The following is a 19,804-nucleotide window of genomic DNA, read 5'->3' on the forward strand; positions in this document are numbered from 1 at the left end:
ACAATTACTCACTATTATTCCTGGTGTCCTGAGTTGTACTAAAATGGAGAGAAACCTTAGCACTTTTTAGGCGTATCTGGCCCCAGCGTGTTACTGCCTGCAGTTCTACATTGTAGTTGCTGTTGGGTTGAAGTCCTTCCAGGACCACATGATTTTGGGCCTATAACAGAATAAAAATACAAAGCAGTTATAGTATTACTGAAACAGGCAATTAATAAAAGCAGGCCTGTTATGTTAGGCACACTACTTTTTTGAAATTAGAAAATAAACTCATATATGAATTTCAACAGAGCAAAATTTCCTTTCTTTAAAATGTCTTTTATTAGGCTCTGATTATCTGTGTAATTTTTAAAAGACTACCCTTCCTGATATTTACATAATTTTGGTAATTCCTTGGCAAATACAGAGGCCTATTGTATAGGCAAAAAAAAATAGTTTTTTTTTCTACATAACATTGTTTTTCTTCTCCTAAATTATTTTAGCCAAAGAACTTTAAACTGTTTATTCCCAGTTTCTGTTTCAGCAAACAAACTGGAAACTTCTTCTAGACAGCCAGTTTGCAGACAGCTAAAATCCAACATTCACTACATTTTTCAACATATTCTATTTATTTCAACCATTCAACCTCATCCTCCAGGAGAAAAAAATTACAGTGAGACAGGAGTAATAATATTCTAAAAGTCTACCTTTTCTCTATAATATTGTCCTGGTTTGAGCAGTAGCAGTCGTTTTTCTCCTTCTTGGTAGCTGGTGCAGTGCTGTGTTTTGACTTTCGGGCTGAGAATGTTTGCTGATAGCAAGTATGTTTTGAGTTACTGCTCAAATGTTTGGTTTGTCCAAGGCCTTTTCTGAGCTCATGCTCTGCCAGGGAGGAGGGAGGCCGGGAGGAAGGAGAGACAAGACACCTGACCCAGGCTAGCCAAAGACGTATTCCATACCACAGCACGTCATATCCAGGATGTAACCGGGAGAGACCCGGAAGGGCTGGAGCTCTGGGGGGATGGAGGAGGTATCGGTTGGTGCTCGGTCGGGCAGGGTGGGGTGAGTTATGGGTCGGTGGCTGGTGAGATGTTGTATTCTCTTCACTTATTATTTGCTTTATCATTATTATTTATAGTAGTAGTAGCAATAGTGATTTGTGTTATACCTTAGCAATTAAACTGTGCTTATATCAATCTGTGCGGGCTACATTCTTTGGATTCTCCTTCCTAACTCTCCGGGAGTTGGGGGAGCAAGGGGGGGAGTGAGTGAGCGAACTGTGCAGATTTGGTTTAAACCACGATAAATATATCCTGGATCTTCTGGATTTCTCTATAGTCAAAGTTAGAACTTGGTTCCAATTACTGTAATGTTGTATATTGGATCTATTGTAACGAATTTATAGGTAGGATGTACCCTATGCAAAATGCCAACACAAAATTAAGGACCCATCTCAATCTTAAAATTCTTTGGGTTTTGTTATTTAAGAACCAGCTTCTGGAGAAAAAGCTCCCCTGTACCTTTAGGCTGTAGCCTCTGTCATGAAGATCTTCAGCCAGTGTCAGCTTTACAGAGAAACACAAACTTTTCTACATAGCACAGGCCAACCCTACTCCTTGCCAAAGTGGCATTTTAAGAGTACAACAAGGAACTAACTTTCTTTTCTGTATTTACTCGCACAAGTTCAGCACACAGTCTTCATTACTTTTATTTCTCTGAAGGTTTGGTGACTGAGGGACAGAGGGAGCTACAGCCTTTCAGCTGTCATTCATCACACTGAGAGTGGGCAGCCATAGCCAAAACACAGAGTTAACATAGACCTGGGACCAAATTCCCACAATAGACTTATTCAAAAAAATGAGAATTACGTTTAGGCCTGTAAATTATTTCTATTTCTGTTAATTACTTTAAAACAATATGCAATGCTTAGGGATATCACAACAAATAATTTTCCAGTAAATCAGTATTTGATACATCATTCAAAAAACTCATAGGAGCTGGCTGTTAAGGAAATATATCAGATCTGTGGTACAGAAGCTTAATTGAAGAGTTTTCAGTTGTTTCTTTTTTTTCCTTGGACCTATACTGACTACTTAATGGTTACTCTGTATCACAGTGTCACAAGTTTTACATGCATAGTGAAAAGACAATGTGACAGATGATGTTAGCTTTTTCAATAAAACAAAGCACTGTATCTTTAAGAAACATTAAAAAATAAGCCTGAATTTAGAGGACAAATAGCATTTAGCTTTCTATTCTTTCCTGCAAAATCTGATGGCAGTTGCCTGCATTTTAAGGTGGAAGTCTACTCTCCCCAAGTTCAGCGAAAGACAGGGCCTGGGAGATCAAAATTGTGTATGGGGTTGGTGATATTAAAAACTAAGACCACTAGTTTACCAGCTGCTGAAATCATTACAATTTCTCACATATTTTATACTTACACTCTATTTTGTGCCAGAAATAAGCCATACTTCTGTCTCATTTACTATTTTCTTTCTTACCCCATCAGTAATCTTCCTTCTCTTTTTTTTGGCTGGGATTACATATTTGCTGTATGTCCAGCTCCAGAAGACTTTGTAGTGGTGCACTGGGATATCAGGCTCTTCTGGAAGGTCCCAAGTAATCATTACATTTACACTCCCATCATTGTTTGCACTGATATTGGCAATTCTGATATTAGATGGAGCTGGTGGAGCAGAGGGATCTAGAATTTAAAGCAAAAGAAAATATTCTAAAGTAAAGATCATCTTCAGTAAGGTAAAGATCGTCTTCATTTTACATATTTACCAGGCATACATGAGCTAGATTAAACATTCTCAATACACTGAAGAAACCTGAAGCAAAATTATCCAACAAGTGATAGGGCTTCTTCTAAATTCTAGAAATTCAAACTTTACTGAAATAAAAACTATGGGTTAGGATCTGGTTTTGTCATTATTCTGTATAGTTGGTAGTTCACAAACATTATAAAGCTTTACCAAAATGTACTAGGCTATCAGTTTTACTTCAGTGATACACTACTTTAAATACACAGGGAGTGTTAAACACTCCTCTCCTGAAAATGGCTTTATACAGTTGTCACAGAATTGCATGGTGGAAACACTGAATATTTTTTTGGTGTTGCCAGGCAATTCTAAGACGAAAAAAATAAATTTCCACTTGTTGAGCCTTTCGTCAAAATTCTAGTATTGATATCTGTGGGACATAAACATTTTCTTAGAATAAATATAATTAAGAAGTAATATATTATGCTTTCATACAAGTAAAATATTGGTGACAAAATACAACGTAACTGCAAAAACAAAATTAAAAAAAAAACAAATAAAGGAAATTCATAATAATTAAGCTGTGTTATGAACCTGTAGCCAAGAAAAACCCCCCAACAATCTGATCAAAAAAACCCATTTTCATATAACTTTTTAGACAAATGAGCCAGCACTTATTTGCCAGAAATAAAACTGTAGGTGTGCAGAGGAGACATCAGGCATTAATTTACTTTGTGGTTCACCTGCATCTTTTTATAACAGTAAATGTCCTGCTAAATACACTTTCCAGGCATACTATGTTCATCAGATAATCCCTATCACAAACTGTCTCACTGAAAAATTCCATCATTTAGTTCATGCAAACAGACACATTCAGAATTAATAAAGACAGAATTTCCCTTTTAAAGATCAGCAGATGTTAAATAATTGCTCATTCCTGCTATTTAACAAGATTCTTGGTTAAATAACAGTGAATGCTATGCTCCTGTTTCCTCACATATGCCATTTTAGTTAAATAGTAATGGATGTCCCTGTTTCCTCACATATATAATCCAATCTAATGTTTGGCCATAAAAGTTACAAAGCATACTTGAATTTAAGAATTCTGGAAATTTAACTTAATTTTCAAAATAATGAGAATTTTTCTTTTTTTTTTTTTTTTTAGTATGAGCTTGAAAGCCAGATCTCTTTCTGGGAGCCTTTTCTATAAAAGCTATTTATATTAGAAGGGATAAATTCAAGAATTACTTTAGCTAAATGATTTATACTATTCTCTAACACAATTTTCATTTACTTCTTCTGGTTGATAAGTAGATATAAAATGAAATTTAGGTATAATAGATATGAGCAAAATAATGATTCACAAATCCAAGACATTTATTAAGTATTCATCTTCACTAATTTAAAATTATAGGTGTTTTTTGTGTTATATGACAATGTATTATGGCAATAAAAGATTTATAACCTGAAGTACAACATGATCATATTACTGTAGGTGAATTATTCAGGTTATCTCCCAGAAGCGCTATGCATCGTCTATTATTTATAGGTAACATATGGGATAGAATTAAAGTGTTTCGGAGAATATGTCTTCACAAATGGCCAGATGTAAGGAAAAAAAATTTAAACATAAAATATATTTTTCTTCATTCTGTATCTATGAAAGGTTGTGATCATTATAAGAAAAACCAATAAATCTAAAAGTTGAAAGAAATAGCTCTTCCAGACAAAATTATTAAAAATATTATGGAATTCTATTCACCTGTTTTTCATAGGTCTGACAGCAAATGACCAAATTAATGTTTTGCCTTTTCAAATGCTTCTGTCCCCTTAAGAAAACGAGAGAGTGTGTAAATTTTCCTTGTAAAAAGTTAACAACTGGCCAGAATGGAGCTTTTATATGTCTCAGAATCACAGGATTTTTCTTGTTTGTTTCTTTTAAGGTTACTTCAAACGTCCCTTTTTCTCCCAGTGACATTAGAAGAAAGAGGAATCTGTAAGGAAGAGCTACGTGCATAAAGAAACCAATAGATCATTTCTTCTGCCTTCTAGAGCACCAGAATCTCACCCTGTACTCTTCATAATTACTCAGTTTATAGCAAACATTTCTTTATCAATAGCACTTCACCTGTGTTTGCTAGAAACAGTCCTGTCAGCAGACAAAGCACTGATCCATGTTTAAAAGAAAACCCAGGACTGTTCCTCCTTTGCTATGGAGAATGTAAACGTTGTATTAAAAAGGTATTGGATAATTGCAGTTAAGAAAAGAAAGAACATCTTTTTAAAAGGAATATATATGTGAAATAAAACAGCAATAGCAGAAACATTTTCCTAAATGCCCTCTTTCTTCAAAGTCTCTCTTTTGCAAGCCTCACAAATGTCATCCTCAAAAATTACTCTGAACAGGAGGAAGAATGGTGGTGCTAGCAGTAGAAGACAGAAAGGAAGGAGATCTGCAGCTGACAGAAATGAAAAAATGAGACATGTGAAAGTGCCACATTTTCTAAAAGAGCTTTTTTAAAGCTAGTAGGCTAATCTGGAGAAAAAAATTACCTAGAAATAAGTAAGATGTCAAAGATGAACAAAATTTATTACAGTTTTGCATTTAATCATCTGAAAAACACCACAATCAAACTGTAGAGACACAACACTAAAATATTTCTTGGATTTGTAGTGTATTACCTGAAATATGAAGCCACTTAGTGAGCATTTTATTCAGCTAAGCATCCATTCCTTAGCTGGAATTTCAATACCACTATATAATTTGTTCATCTATTTCTATATATTTCTGTGACCCTCATCACTATTACAACTGACAGAACTATCATTTTCTTTGAGACAAAACCCCAATAATATTAATCTTTAATTTGAAAGGAATTGAGTTTCACCAGCAAAACAAATAGGTAAGAAGGAATAGCAACAAGACAAAATATTGTGATCTCTGTTATTAACAGGAGAAAAACCCAAATGTCATAGACCCCATCCTCAAAAAAAAAAAACAACCCCAAACCAAAACCAAATAAACCCACCACCACAAAAGACCACACACACACAAAAAAACCCAACCCCCAAAAACCCCAAACCTAGATCTTTCCAAACCCCCCTCAAAAAATAACCCTCCCTAAAAATCCAAATTCTAAAAAACTTAACTATATGAGCATGCTTCTCCATAATGTATGCCTGCCATTTACCAGGTAACAGATTTGTTGTTTTCTTCTGCATTACTGAATGGAAAAGTCGTGCTTCTACAAGGTGCTCTGCTACGCTTATGTCTATGCAGCCTAAAAGCAGTACACAACTCATGCTGAAATACTTCAAGGTCTAGTAACTGGTACTGGATGATAAAGCTTACATACATAAGGTGTTTGTTAACCAGACTATAAAGCTGAACTGGCATTCTGCTGACTATAAAGCTAAGAGCCATCCTGCTGTTAGTCTTTGTATATCTGTGATCCCTTTGAATGACTGCCCACATGTATAATTCAGATACATAAACATTAAATTACTGGAATGGAAACTACTGCCAGTTTTTCAAACATGAAGTTCTGAAATTTTATATACGCGCATTTATCTGAGTGTTAAATTTGGTTTGCAGAAATAGTGATGCTAGTTGCAGCTTTTCCTTCGCAGTTTATACTACAACTCAAATAAAATAAAAGTCATTTTATATAGACCAGAATTTGGCACAGACAGCTGTCCTCAAATATGAAAAAAAAAATCAATCCAGTCTCAGCAGCCTGACAAGTAAATCACTTCTCACGGATAGAAATGATAGCTTCATTAGGTCAAGGCTGAAGCTGCTGTTCCAGCACATGGAGTAAGTACTGCATTTGTCTGGATTCTATCTGGCTTGAGTATACCCAAAGGGCTTAAATTCTTGTCTTGCTGGCTACTCAGCCATCACAAGCAAAATTCTGTTTCCAGTACCCAAAAGAGAGAATTCCTTGCTGTAAATAAAAGAAAAAAAGAAAACACTCACATCATCATCATTTCAAAATGCACATCTTCCCACACTTATATTTGTAAATACAGTGATAGACAATTTATATTTTACATTTTTTCTTTTTCAATCAGTAGGATCTGGAAGCAATTTTACAACTTTAACAAAACAGTATGGGCAAGTTGTGTACAAGAATCGCATCACTGTACACTGCTGCAATGCATCCACTTTGGCTTTAAATGTGGCAACTGGGGTGAAAACAGTAAATGATTTGGAATATTGTCAGAGAAGGAAAGAATGACATTGGAACCAGAATTCTCATTCTGAGCTGTAAAAATGATAGCAAGTTTGACTCTAATTTAAAGCCTTTTTTAAAGAACTTTTTTTCCTGACTTAAAATGGATTTAACGTCACTATCTTTTAAACATTAGACCTTCCAACTCTAAAATTCTGCTGAAGCTGCTCTACAGACAGTAATGGTTTCCAACCATTAAACAGTTACAAGACATAAGCAGGAAGACTGGCTTTGCCCAATGGAAACGGCACACATAAACCAGCTGTGCAACAACATAAAAAAATCATTGGTCCCAAAGGAGTGACAGAAAGAATTTTACTGCCAAGAGTGGGTGTCTGTTCTAGTTTTTCTAACACTCAGTAATGTATGCATGAAATCACATTCAGCATGGTACTTATGGGCTGTGAAAACAATGTTGTCTGCTTCCTTTTGCTTGACAATTTATCCTGTGTATGCTAGCAACTGCCTTCATGTTGAAGATAAAAACCTTTAGGAGACATAGAAGGATCAGATGGTTTGGGCTCACTGTGTTGATCTTACAGCCTCATTCTGTCTCAGAAAATGCACCGTACCTAACTATAGACCAGCAAAATAATACGGAAGTGCGTAACACTTATCGCTTTAGGTAACTGCAGACTCTAAGAGTTCATTCTTATCATAAATCATAAGAAGCTAGAAAAAAAGTAGCCTCAAAATTCTTGCAACAAATTAAAATTTGTATTACTAGTGCTGAGCAGCTTCTCACCAGTTCAGTTAGTCTATCCGGTGCCTGCTTAATGGGAGAAAAGCAGAGGTAGCTTTTCATCCAAGGAGACTCACATGTGGATTGTAGGGACAGTTCTCTTCTGCTTCAGAGAAAACGAAACAGTTGGACAGTGCCAGTCAAAATATTAAAAGAAATATATGTGTAACTTCAGGAACCAAAAAATTTCTTCCAGGCATTCCATTATCTTTATTTATTGCTGTTATTGCAAAGTATTGCCATTCAGTTGAAGATGAAAAAGAAAGTGCACACCATTTAAAAACCTTTAAAATAGAACTGCAAACCACTGTCAAAATAGCTGAAAGTTTTGATCAATTTTAGCCGACAGTATCAATCTGAAAATCTATGTGCAGTCCTACTTCTAGGAAAGAATCCACTCCCCTAGGTGCAGTATTCACTTCATCTTCTGCCAGCTCTGCTCCACAGATAGGCCTAGTTTAAGGTGTGTTTCTTGCAATTTTGAAATTGCATTTTGGCAAAATGAAGCATCACTTCGTTCCTGTGAAGGTCATGCCAGACAAGCACATACAAATCCTTCATTTCCTTCATTAAAAAGAAATAAACAACATGATTGTATGAGTGTATGATTCTAATATTAAAAAAAAATCTGTTTAAGCTCTATTTCATAAATTATCTCAGATACATCACTTATTGTTTACAGATCAATGCCATGAACACATGGGGCAGTGCAGAACAGCTCCTAAACCTTCACCTCCAAAGTTTATAGTATGAGAGCATCAAAAGTTGCAATAGATAAAACCTCAAAACACAACTAGATGCAGAATGGTAAACTGAAATGCTTGATGCAATACTCATGTTTTTCTGGTTTTTACCTATTTAATGACTGGGAAATTAAATGAATTTGGTTAATAAGAAGCTTTATTTAGTGATAGAAAAGTTAATGGAAATTACATACCTCAGTAGACTTCACATTAATTTGAATATACCAAAACCTTTCTTTGCTGAGTCTACTCAGAAATTGTATTTTCTGCATTTGAAAAAAAAAAAAACCCAAAAAAAACCCACCAAAAAACCAAGCATAAAACAGTATAAAACAGTTTTGTGTAACCAGACAAAAAGTCTCTCTCCAAGTAGTTACAGGACCAGTGTTTTTGAATATTCCTTTTAACTGCTTAAAATATTTAGCGACAGAGACATTGTGGTGCCATACTCCTCCCTAGATTCAGATTATATATCATGTTTGTCCTACTTTGAAGAAAAAAATAAACTCAGATAATTTGCTATTCATTATAACTCATGAGCAACTGGTAAAAGTTCAACATCTTGCATGAGAAACCTTCTTAGGAATTGCTGTCATGTTTCCTGAACAAAGGATTTCTTCTTAAAGAAAACTTCTATTAACTCTGACACTGATAGTAATCTTCTCTTGGTCCTGGCACAACAGGGTGAAGTGAAACAGTACAAGAACTGATGTGAATTTCTGTCCACACTTCATACAAATGTAGCACAGACAGTTAGCAACCTTCCAAAGGTAACCTGCCAAAGTCCACTTTCCTTTTCCAAACTGGAGGTTAAATGTGCCTGTAGGAGCTCAGCAGGGGCCAGTAGATGCTGGCACTCAAAAAACTAGGCACATCTAAGCAGCAGTTTCTTGCCTCTCTGCCAGGCAGGGGCTGCTACTTCCCATTGAGCTCCAAAGTAGTAATTAAATGTCTATTTGACACTAAAACTGTTACTGCTATGAGTGCCTACTTGGGGACACTAAGGTTAAGAAATACCAATTGAAGCATCCCAGTATCATTCCCAACAGTCATCACCTAGAAGTATTTTCATGTGAGTCACCTAGTACATCTACACATTTATCTGGTGAACATGTTATCTTTATAATAAGCACTGACAATACCAAAGACTCTAAAAGAGTCAAATGAGCTGCCACAGTAGGATGATTCTGGCTGCAAAGCTGACAGCTAACTGAACTCCTTGCTGTTTTTCTGGCAATTCACAATTCTCTTCCAAGAGCTGGAATTTAGATTTGAAAATTGTTATTTTGAGTTACAGAAGCCTTTTGAACAATGCTGGCTACACACTCTCTGCAATTATCAAGACCACATTATTTTGGTTTATTAGGTAAAGAGCATGCAGAGGTAGTACTGGCTTTTACTGTCCTTTGCACGAATTCCTAGAAGTGCTCTCCACCAGACAGCCATGAGCAGTACTCAAAAAGAGCAAGTGGTTCAGAGGTAGCTGCAGAGACCACAGTAAAAGCAGACTCTGGTATCTTAACACACAGTCATTTCAAAACCACAAGCTCCTGAAACACAAATCACTGCCAGCTGAGAGACTATTCTGAAGACACATCCCTGTGTGCTTATCCTGCTCTTACAACTGTTCTCCAGAAACCTACTTTTGGCTGGGGTCAGATACTGAGCTAAAGAGAGATTCCATATGACTTACCATGGAGACATTCATTGCCAGTGCAGGTATTTTGAGCAATATGCTCCCGTGGCTAGCACAATGAATAGGAGATGAATTTCTGGGGAAGTAATACATATCCTGCCTGAAAATGTCCTGCTCAAGCCAAAACCTCAGAGTTATCATGATATACTTTTATGTAATTGCAATTATAGTGGTTCCAAGCAGAGTAGCTGGAAAATCTTTACAAACTCAATAAAACAACTGACAATTATCTCAGTCTAAAAGAAAGTTGGTGCCAGATTCAGTAGCAAAGTGCTGTATCAGCTGAAGAGCTGCTCATGAAGAAAAGCACAAATAAAAGCTACTGGTGCAGCTAAGTCCTTGCAGTAAGCTCAACACAGCTTGAAGGTGTTGTATTTTTTATTTGACTGAAATGGTATGCTACTTAAGTATAATAAATTCTTAAAATAATACTTCTGTTATGCTTCAAAAGGTCTGTGGTCAAAGCAGTAATGGGATATCTATGCCAGCCAAACTTCCTACTATAAATGTGATTATAGCACCAAAAAAAATCATTAAGTCTAATGTATAATTATTCCATAAGTAATTAAACAATCCATACCAGCAAAAACATTTGTATGCCTCTATAACTGCATCTACAGTAAGTTTTTTTTCTAGGACTATGTCCTAACAGCAAGCAAAAGGCTAGCATGGGAATCCATAGATGGCCATTACCTGTATTGCAAGATAATTCTGTCTGCAGAACGAGGAGGAAATGCATTCCTCAAAGTATGCATTATACAAGTATAAAGATTCTGTCACTACTAAGACAAAGACAAGTCTTTCTATTAGAAACTCCTATGAGTTGAGTAAAGAATGCTAAATCTCATTCTTCGGCACTAAAGTCAACTAGCATGGGCTGGCAATGCCCACATTATTAACTGCCTTTAAGAGAGGGTGACCACATCCATACCATCCATTCACTGGAAATAGTTTCCTGCCTCTGCTAACTCCTATACTAAGCCTGAGAGTCATCCAGGAAAATGTTGTTTTCTGTAGGTCATAGGCACATAAGGAACAAAGCTAGCAACTTAACATAATGGGAGATCTGTTTCTATCTTCCCCATCCCCCAGGTATCACTTACTGGTACACAAATAATTTTTAAAGTTATTACCCAAACCTTTGCAAAACCAGAAATGGCAACAAAAAATCCTGTAATACTTTGTGGATTGTCCAGCATGCCTTTCAAAATTAAGAGAAACATGCTACTTAGCATTTATACGCTTTATTCTTAAACCCTTAGAGTTAGTGCTAACAAGGGGAAGGTTATATTAAGAGATCCCACAATTCCATCAAAACAATGCTGCTACAATTATGTAGATATAGGCAACAAAAAAGTCAGTACTCTGTTAAACATATGGCAGCAACATATTTCTCTTAAGTAAAAGTTAAAATAAGAGAAACCTCTCAGAATAACACACTGAAACCCCAGTTCCTTCATGTTTCATGGTCAGGGTAATGTTTTTTGAGACCAACCATGCAGAAAATGTTTAAAAGAAGGTTTATTCATTGAGACCCCTTACTGATGAAAGAATAATTACATCTTTAAGCTTTAATTCCTTTGCTGACTTCAGAAAAATCTCAAACCATTTCTAAAGCTGGTGGCAAAACTACCTGAAAACCCACCTGTTAAAACCTCTGCCACAAAAGTAGGCAGATCAGGTTGCACTCCATGTGAGTGAGTGGAAGGTGAGCACCAGACACAGTGGACAACACTAACCTTTTGAGGATCGGAAGTGCTTGCTGGGTGCCGTGAAGCCTCTCGTCCCGTGCACGTTCACGGCTGCCACGCGAAACTGGTACCACCTGCTTGCTCGGATGTCCGGCAGCCTAACGCGCTCATCTGTAGTCTGGTGGGGAAAATCAAGCTCACATCATTATTCTAACATGGCTAGTTGTGCTGTCCTCTCCCATGAAATACCTTAGTCAGACTGAAGATGCACCGGTGACAGCAGGCTGCATGCAACCACCTCAACTGACTCCAAGCATCATTCCGCACTGCAAAGCATTTACAGCTGTGGAAAAAATCATATAACCACCCCATTTTACAGTGCATTGGAGGTCTCTTCTGGAAAAAAATAACCTTTGGAAAACCGGTGAAGTGTTAAATTCACAAAATTGGTTTTCCAGTTATCACAACCTTCACCAGTGTACAGGGCTTAGCTGTTCAGGTGTTGACATTTCATGGAACTCTTGCCCCAGGTTACAGAACTGATTTTTCCAATTCTCAGAGAAATAGCTTTCCAAAACAGTATCATGAAATCCATGAGTATCCACCTTTTCTGGTTCATAGGAAACACAAAATCCTCAGGTAATGAATGGAAGCCTTCTTCAGATCTTTAGCACTTATTTCAAAAAGACACTCACAGACTTAACTCTTCCCTGAAGACTTTTCTCAGGTCATAGGAGATGACCTTTTTCTCCAACAACACCCACTGAGACTGTTAGTGTCATGAGTTCAATTTCCAGCTTTTGCTTTTAGCAGGAGGTGCTTTATGTGCCCTTGTTCTGAGCCCTGCTTTCCGCCATCTTTTTTTTTTTTCTTAACTTTTAAAAAGCTATCTTCTGCAGTCTTTCTTATTTATCCAAAGGTACAAACACCAGCACTGAATGCAGTCTCCTGTACTTACTGGCAAGTACAGAAGACATAGCATTTCTGTAGAACTCATCCACTTGTGGATTTTACTTTTGCAATTATCTCTCTGTCCAGTGTTCAGTTCATTTTAGGATGTCATGTTTATTGCATTTTAATTTCATTCTTTAATCAAAATAACACATGAACCTGAACCAAATGTCCTGTACATGTCTAAATATGTCATTACTGACCAAATATGTGACCTCATTAAAAATGAAGTGACATCAATTTATTTTTACAAGCCCTGTTGCCTATAATGTCAAAATCCCACCTTCTCTGTATAGGATTTAATGTTACTTGCAATGATGCCAAGTAGTTCCCAGAAAAGGCATGGCATAATTTCTTCTTTTTGCTCCCTTTCCAATCTCTATAAGAAAGCAGCAGCTGCTCACCTAACTTAGATAGCCAGAAATTGAGGAAGTTGCTTCAGCTCTCCAGTAATGGTATTTTTAGAGCCCTAAAAAACTAAAATTTGTAGGTATGATCCTGCACTTAGACTCTTCATTTGGTGAGAAGCAAAATTTAGGGATACAGATAGCTCACTTGCATGTGCATGTAAAGGAAAGAGAGCCTTTCTAAACTACACTATTAATTGTTCTCAGACTGGTAACTGGTGCAGACTTTGAACCCCTCACATACTGCTGCTACTCAGAGTACTTCTTAATTCAGACTGCTGACTTTGTCTTTTTAGCGTAAGGATGAGTAACACTCTAGACGTTTTCATCGTCTGCCTCTTTTTTATTTTTTTCAGCTTTTATGTTACCTAGAGAGTGAATTATCTCCTGCAGTCAAGGGGTTCCCCTAGGGAAGGAAAAGTCTACCTGAACCAGCTTTTTCTACTATTTTCATTTTATGGAGCACTCAAATGTGCTAGTTTTTTTCCAGCATACTGAGGCGCACATTCTCAAAAATTTATAGGTAAGACACAACAGTGAACTAGAGTAATATAAACTATCAGTATACCAACAGGAAAAAAAAATCAGGGATATGTTCAGACTATTGCAACTGAAATCAGTATCAGGACCAGTACCTAATTCTAATTAACTATCTGGGCTTTTAAATACATATTTGCTAAATTTAATTACAAGGCAAGCATGATCTGAATAGACTTGACCCCAAATTCCTCACCTAATGAATCTTGTTTGTCTAGCTATTCTGCTAGAACTAATTAAAAGAAAGGATTTCAGTTGTGTCAGTTTCCCTGGCAACCATAAAATACTGTAAGATTAAATAATCTGTCAATACATATCACCAAAGTTATTTTAATTTATGAACATGCCTTGGGCCTATTACTTTCAGCATTCATTTTGTTGGCATTTTACACTCCTGTAAACCCCAATGGCATGAAAGAGGTGTATCTGTAATTTCTGCATTATACACTACTTTGGCATCTCTAAGTAACTTTTACATAGATCTGACAAATTTCAAGATAAAGCTAAATACTACTGAGATAGCTTATATTACCTTAATTGTAAATTGAACTTTTTAGTTTAATTGCTTTAGATTAGTTCTCACTATTTAAGCATGTTTTGAGCTAAGATCATAATATTCTGAGTCTTTTCACTATTTGTCTCATATAAATGTAAAGCCATACTAAAGTTTGTTATGTGGTGTTAAATAACTAACGTTTGAATTTCATCACACACCTAAAATTCTGCCTAAACATGAGAGAAATAATTTTACTGATTTTTTAGACTGCTAGTATATATATATATATATATATATTTAAGAATCATAAATAAAACCCAAAATTATCATTATGGGATCATAATTAGTATTCATTTTGGCTATGCATTATTTATTTAATTAGAAAACGAATGTTTTGAATCTAAGCTACAATCTTAATAGGTGTTTCATTTGGAATAAAAGAACAAATGAGTCCTCAGATAAAAATCACTGGCCGACATCTCCACCTTTAGCACCATCCAAACGTCAATGAAGACAAGGGAAAGTTCCCATTAATTACATCAGGATGCAATTATATACATCCTCTTATGTATATAATTACAGCAGCATGCAATTATACATGCTGCTCTTTACATAAGAGCAGCATGTGTAATTGCAGTGACATAACCTGAAGAATACGGAGAACAGCTTCACTCTCCTTCTGAAGAGTGCATTTTAGGTCCAAGGACAACAGGCCACCTCCAGTGGCCAGAAAGAAGAAAGTGCTTGTGCTTTCCAGTGAGAATTTGGCTAAGATTTGCCCAGAGCTGCCCCATTTTGGAAGCACTGACAATTCTACCTATCTTCCACAGCAGACCCTACCTGTTCAAGCTTGAGACCTCCCGAAAGCAGAACCCTCACACATGCTTTTTTGAATTAGACCATGTTCTACATTCCTGGGCAAAACTGTTCCTCAGAGGAAGGAAGGCTGAAAGTTACAATTTCTCAGGAAAAGGGATGAGATGGAAGAAGAAAGAGAATATAGTATCCAGCACATGATCCAGCAGCATAGGAGTTAGGCCAGACAGATGAGAATCTTGTGTCACCACTCCAAGGATTTTTTTTTCTTTCATATATATGTGTATATATATATATGTAAAATTTGGTGCAAGGTCTCTGTACCAAAGACTGATGCAGAGAACTCTCCCCATCCAAGGATTACAGTATTAAATTGACTTTTTCACTGTGTTCATTCCCTTACTTTCACACTGTCAATCCCGACTCCTTTCTGTAATACAAAGGTTTAATGGAAATAGGAGAGGATAGCCTTACCCTGCTGAGTTACTAGTTCTACACTTGAATTTGAAACAACGCACAGCGATAAAAGAATTTGAAGCTCAGAGATCAAATGGGTACTATCCAGGGTATCAGAACAGCTGAGTTTGTTTCCTCTGATACAGAAGGAAACTGACAGTGCTGCATCGACTACTCTGTCAAAGGACAGCAGACCTCCCATCTCATGTGAGTGCAATCCCACACAAGGTGGGCATGCTCTAAGAATGCTTACCAAAGCAAGCCCCTCCTGGAAGATGGAGAAAGAAACCTTTAGTGTACAGGACTGGTGGTTAACTCCAGCAGGGATTTCTCACTGCTGAGGACTGAGAAACTTTTTTGTGATGCTCAGAGCCAGAATTTTAGGTGTCTCAGAAATTTTAAGCTTTAAAAAAATATTAGTTATCCACAAAGCTTAGACAATTCCAAAGAGAAGCATTAAAGTCTGTCACAATCAAGCTAGCAGTAAATACGGGCATTATTTTGTTTCTTTGTTTTATTCTTTAATAAGGGAATAAATTAATGGGTAAAACTCATTATTGTCTGCCCATATGTAAACATCCATATATATGTACACACATTATTGACATTCATTCACACAACACACATTCTGTCTAAAAATAACTGACCTGGTATATCTGAATTAAGTTCATTAATTAATTTAATACAATTATATATCTACATTTCAAATGTAAACAGTAATACTATTATTTTAGGAAAGCATTAGCACCAAACAGAACTGTAAGTTTGTTAATAAGATATACAGTAGAATTACAGAATCAGCTAGGCTGGAAAAGACCTTTAAGATCATGAAGTCCAACCATTACCCCAGGAATGAGAAGATCACCATTAAACTATGTCAATAAGTGCCTCATCTACACTGTTTCTGAATACTACCAGGGATGGTGACTCCACCACTTCCCTGGGCAGCCTGTTCCAATGCCTGATCACCTTTCCAGTGAAGGAATTTTTCCTACTACCCAATCTAAACCTCCCTTGGTGCAGATTGAGGCCATTACATCCTGTCCTATTGCTTCTTACTTGGGAGAAGAGACTGACCCCCACCTCACTACAACCTTCCTTCAGGTAGTTGTAGAGTGAAAAGGTCCTCCCTGAGCCTTCTCTTCTCCAGACTAAACACCACCAGTTTTCTCAGCCCTTCGTCACAAGACTTATTCTCCAGACCCTTCACCAGCTTCATTGGCCTCACTACAAGAGAGATCTCAATGTCTCTCTTGTAGTGTGGAGCCCAGAACTGAACATAGTATTTAAGACGCATCCTAACCAGTGCTGAGTACAGGCGATGATCACTGTCCTGGCCTTGCTGGCCACATTATTGCTGATACAGCCCAGGACGCTGTTGGCCTTTTTGGCCACCTGGGCAGAAGCTGACTCATGTTCAGGCTGCCAGCAATCAGCACTCCCAAGACCATTTCTGCCAGACACCTTTCCAGCCACTCTTCCCCAGGCCCATAGCTTTGCATGGGACCAGTCTCCAAGTACATGTGCTGCCATTTATCAGCACTCTTTGGGCTCTGCTATCCGGCCAGTTTCCAAACCAGTGAAGAACACACCTATCCAGACCATGAGCAGCCAATTTCTCCAAGAGAATGCTGTGGGAGACAGTGTCAAATGCTTTACTAAAGTCCAAATCAACAGCGTCTACAGCCTTTCCCTCATCAACCAGGTGGGTCACCTTATCAGAGAAGCTGCTTTATAAGCAGCATGGGAAGCACTTAGGATCAACTGCTCCATGACTTTCCCTGACACTAAGGCCAGGCTAACAGGCCTGTAGTTTGCAGGTTCTTCCTGCTTGCCCTTTTTATAGAGAGGCATCACACTGGCCAGCCTCCAATGCTTGGGTACCTGCCCATTAGACCAGGACTGCTGATAAATAATGCAAACAAATAAATAAATAAATAATAGCAAGCTCTTCTGCCAGCTCCTTCAGCAGGTATTCTCATGGGATACAGCAGTAGATCCTGCTCAGATGGTTAAACCTTGAAAAAAAGCAGTGTAGGAAGCTTGTATAACCAATAAAGACACTATACATCACAGCTAAGTAGTAGTTTAATTTCCACAGTTTTTATGCTAACCAATGGAAATTAGTCAAATAATTAATTATGTCAAGTTTTAAAAAAAAAATGCAGTAAAATCCTAAAGTTAACAAAATCCCTTCTTCCTGAAGGGAAAAGTAACTGAAATTCTTTTGAATGTGTTTGCTTGCTTTATAGATTTGGGGACTTAAATAAATAATGTATTAATAGATTGAGCCTTCCTCTTTACGATCTGATGATTTTACAAAATACAAAGGAAACAGACTTGTTCAAAATTATTTTTTCAATACCGAATAGCTGAGCTTTTCACAGCCTTTGCCTATAATTAAGGTCTCACACCCCAGTGTTTAGGAATCATACAAGGAAAAATTCTCTCTCAACAAGAAAAGCCCAGAGGCTGTGCACACAGTCAAATTAGTCAAACTGGATATCCATCTTTCTTGCCTGATATTGCAAAATAAATTCTGTTGCATTCTTTGCACTCAAATGTGACTGCCTGGTGGGATGTCTAAAACTACAAACACCATGGGGGTACATTACTCTAAAGAGACAGAAATTCTGATTACTAGCACGCCTCAAGGGTGCCCAGCCTGTATGTCCCACAAGGTGTACAAAGTTTGCAAAGCCAGTCAAGCATCCTGAAGACTGCTCTGAACTGACATCTCCAGTGGGGTCCATCACACAATCAAAACCACATCTCTTGTGATGCAGAAAGGACAGCAAAGCTGCCAGAAAGATGTCAGCTGAAGGAAGCTTCTCCTGCCAGAGTGATTAAGTCAGCCACTTCTGCCACCACATAATGGACCTGCAGCAAAGGCAGCTGCCAGGGTTTCTGTCACTCTTACACAGGAAGACGTTTCTGAAACATTCTCTCCTTTACACCCACTGCAAGGCAGAGGTCTGTAGTGGAGTAGTGGAGCAGTGGAGCACATATAGTGCATGCTTCCAGAAATGTACATGAGGTCTTGTTTCACAGCGGTGCTCTTCCTCCAGACCTTTGCAGTCTGGATCCAACAGCCAAAAGAGTTGGGCTTCAACAGCCTAACACATATACAGGGCATGATAACAGTGAAGATGAATTCAGATCTGGCTCATTTTTGCTACATGGTATTTTCCGGATAGCCAAGACAGGAGGTTATTTGCTGAGTATGGACAATGCAGATTTGAAACCTGCACCTCAGCTGAGAGATAATAAATAAGTCACTGAGACTTTTATCAGGTTTGGAGATGTGGACGTTCCCTTAGGCTTGCACAAGCAGTGTTTCATGCCACGCTCTGCTGCAGGTGACTTTTTCTGAGGAAGACACTAGCATAGTGACAACCCCCTGTAGCACCACACTGAAGCTAAGAACTTCACTTGAGTACTCAGTTTCAAAAGTTTGACATTATTTTAAGATAGCTTTTTCTTACACAATCTGAACTGGGAATGAACACAGGCTGTCACAGAACTTAAACTCTATTTTGTAGATAGATCTATTTATTGCTTATTTCCTTTTTTTCCTAGCTATAAGGATGTTTTCCAGGTCTTTTCAAAATCAGCATTTTACTTTTCTTGTCAGCAGGAATGAGGGTGAAGCAGTTAAGATAAACAATTGGAACTCTGCCATCCAGGTGGACTGTCAGCATGTTAAATAACAGATTGAAACTGGGAAGGAGCTAAGTGAAAATTTATGCTCTGTTGGCTGCTTCTCATCAAGAAACATTTGCTCATGAATCTTATATTTTCAGACTGGATTACACTGAGTGATAAGAGCATGACATCGTAGGCTTTTCCAAACTGGGAGGGTGACATCTGAAGAAAAAAAAACTTTACAGAGAACAAAGATTTTATTATTGTTTTCTGGTTGATTTTTTAATAATTATAATTATATTTCTTATCTTTTTTATAAAACACAAGCCATGCTTTCAACACTATGTACCGAGTCCCATGACTAGATGATCTTGAGGTCCTTTCCAATCCTAACTATTCTATGATTCTATGATTTCTTATATGCTTCCTTCAATGGATTTTGGTATTGAATTCTACATTTTTCAAGAGATGAATGACTTTCAGAGAGTTTGGAATTCTCATCTGAATAGATCATAAGGGCGTGATTACAAGAAAGCGTTACTGGCATTATGCAAATCAAGCCTCCAGCTAGTTTTATATATTTTTATCTATGGTGAACAAACCTACAGAACAAATTAATTTTGAAAACCTAAACCTCTGAGCGTT

At 37.3% G+C, this 19,804-nt stretch overlaps 1 protein-coding gene across 1 annotated transcript in view; it reads right to left on the reverse strand.

Moving 5' to 3' along the window:
- ANOS1 (anosmin 1) overlaps positions 1–19,804 on the reverse strand; it is a 138,981-nt gene that overhangs the window by 32,657 nt on the left and 86,520 nt on the right. Inside the window, exons 6-8 of the mRNA XM_034074483.1 lie at positions 11,900–12,029; positions 2,481–2,683; positions 13–160 (exon numbers count right to left, since the gene is read on the reverse strand). Coding sequence (XP_033930374.1) covers positions 13–160; positions 2,481–2,683; positions 11,900–12,029 — 481 coding nt within the window. The remainder of the gene's footprint in view (positions 1–12; positions 161–2,480; positions 2,684–11,899; positions 12,030–19,804) is intronic.

Source organism: Melopsittacus undulatus, chromosome 2 (genome assembly GCF_012275295.1).
Source record: "Melopsittacus undulatus isolate bMelUnd1 chromosome 2, bMelUnd1.mat.Z, whole genome shotgun sequence".
Taxonomy (NCBI): domain Eukaryota; kingdom Metazoa; phylum Chordata; class Aves; order Psittaciformes; family Psittaculidae; genus Melopsittacus; species Melopsittacus undulatus.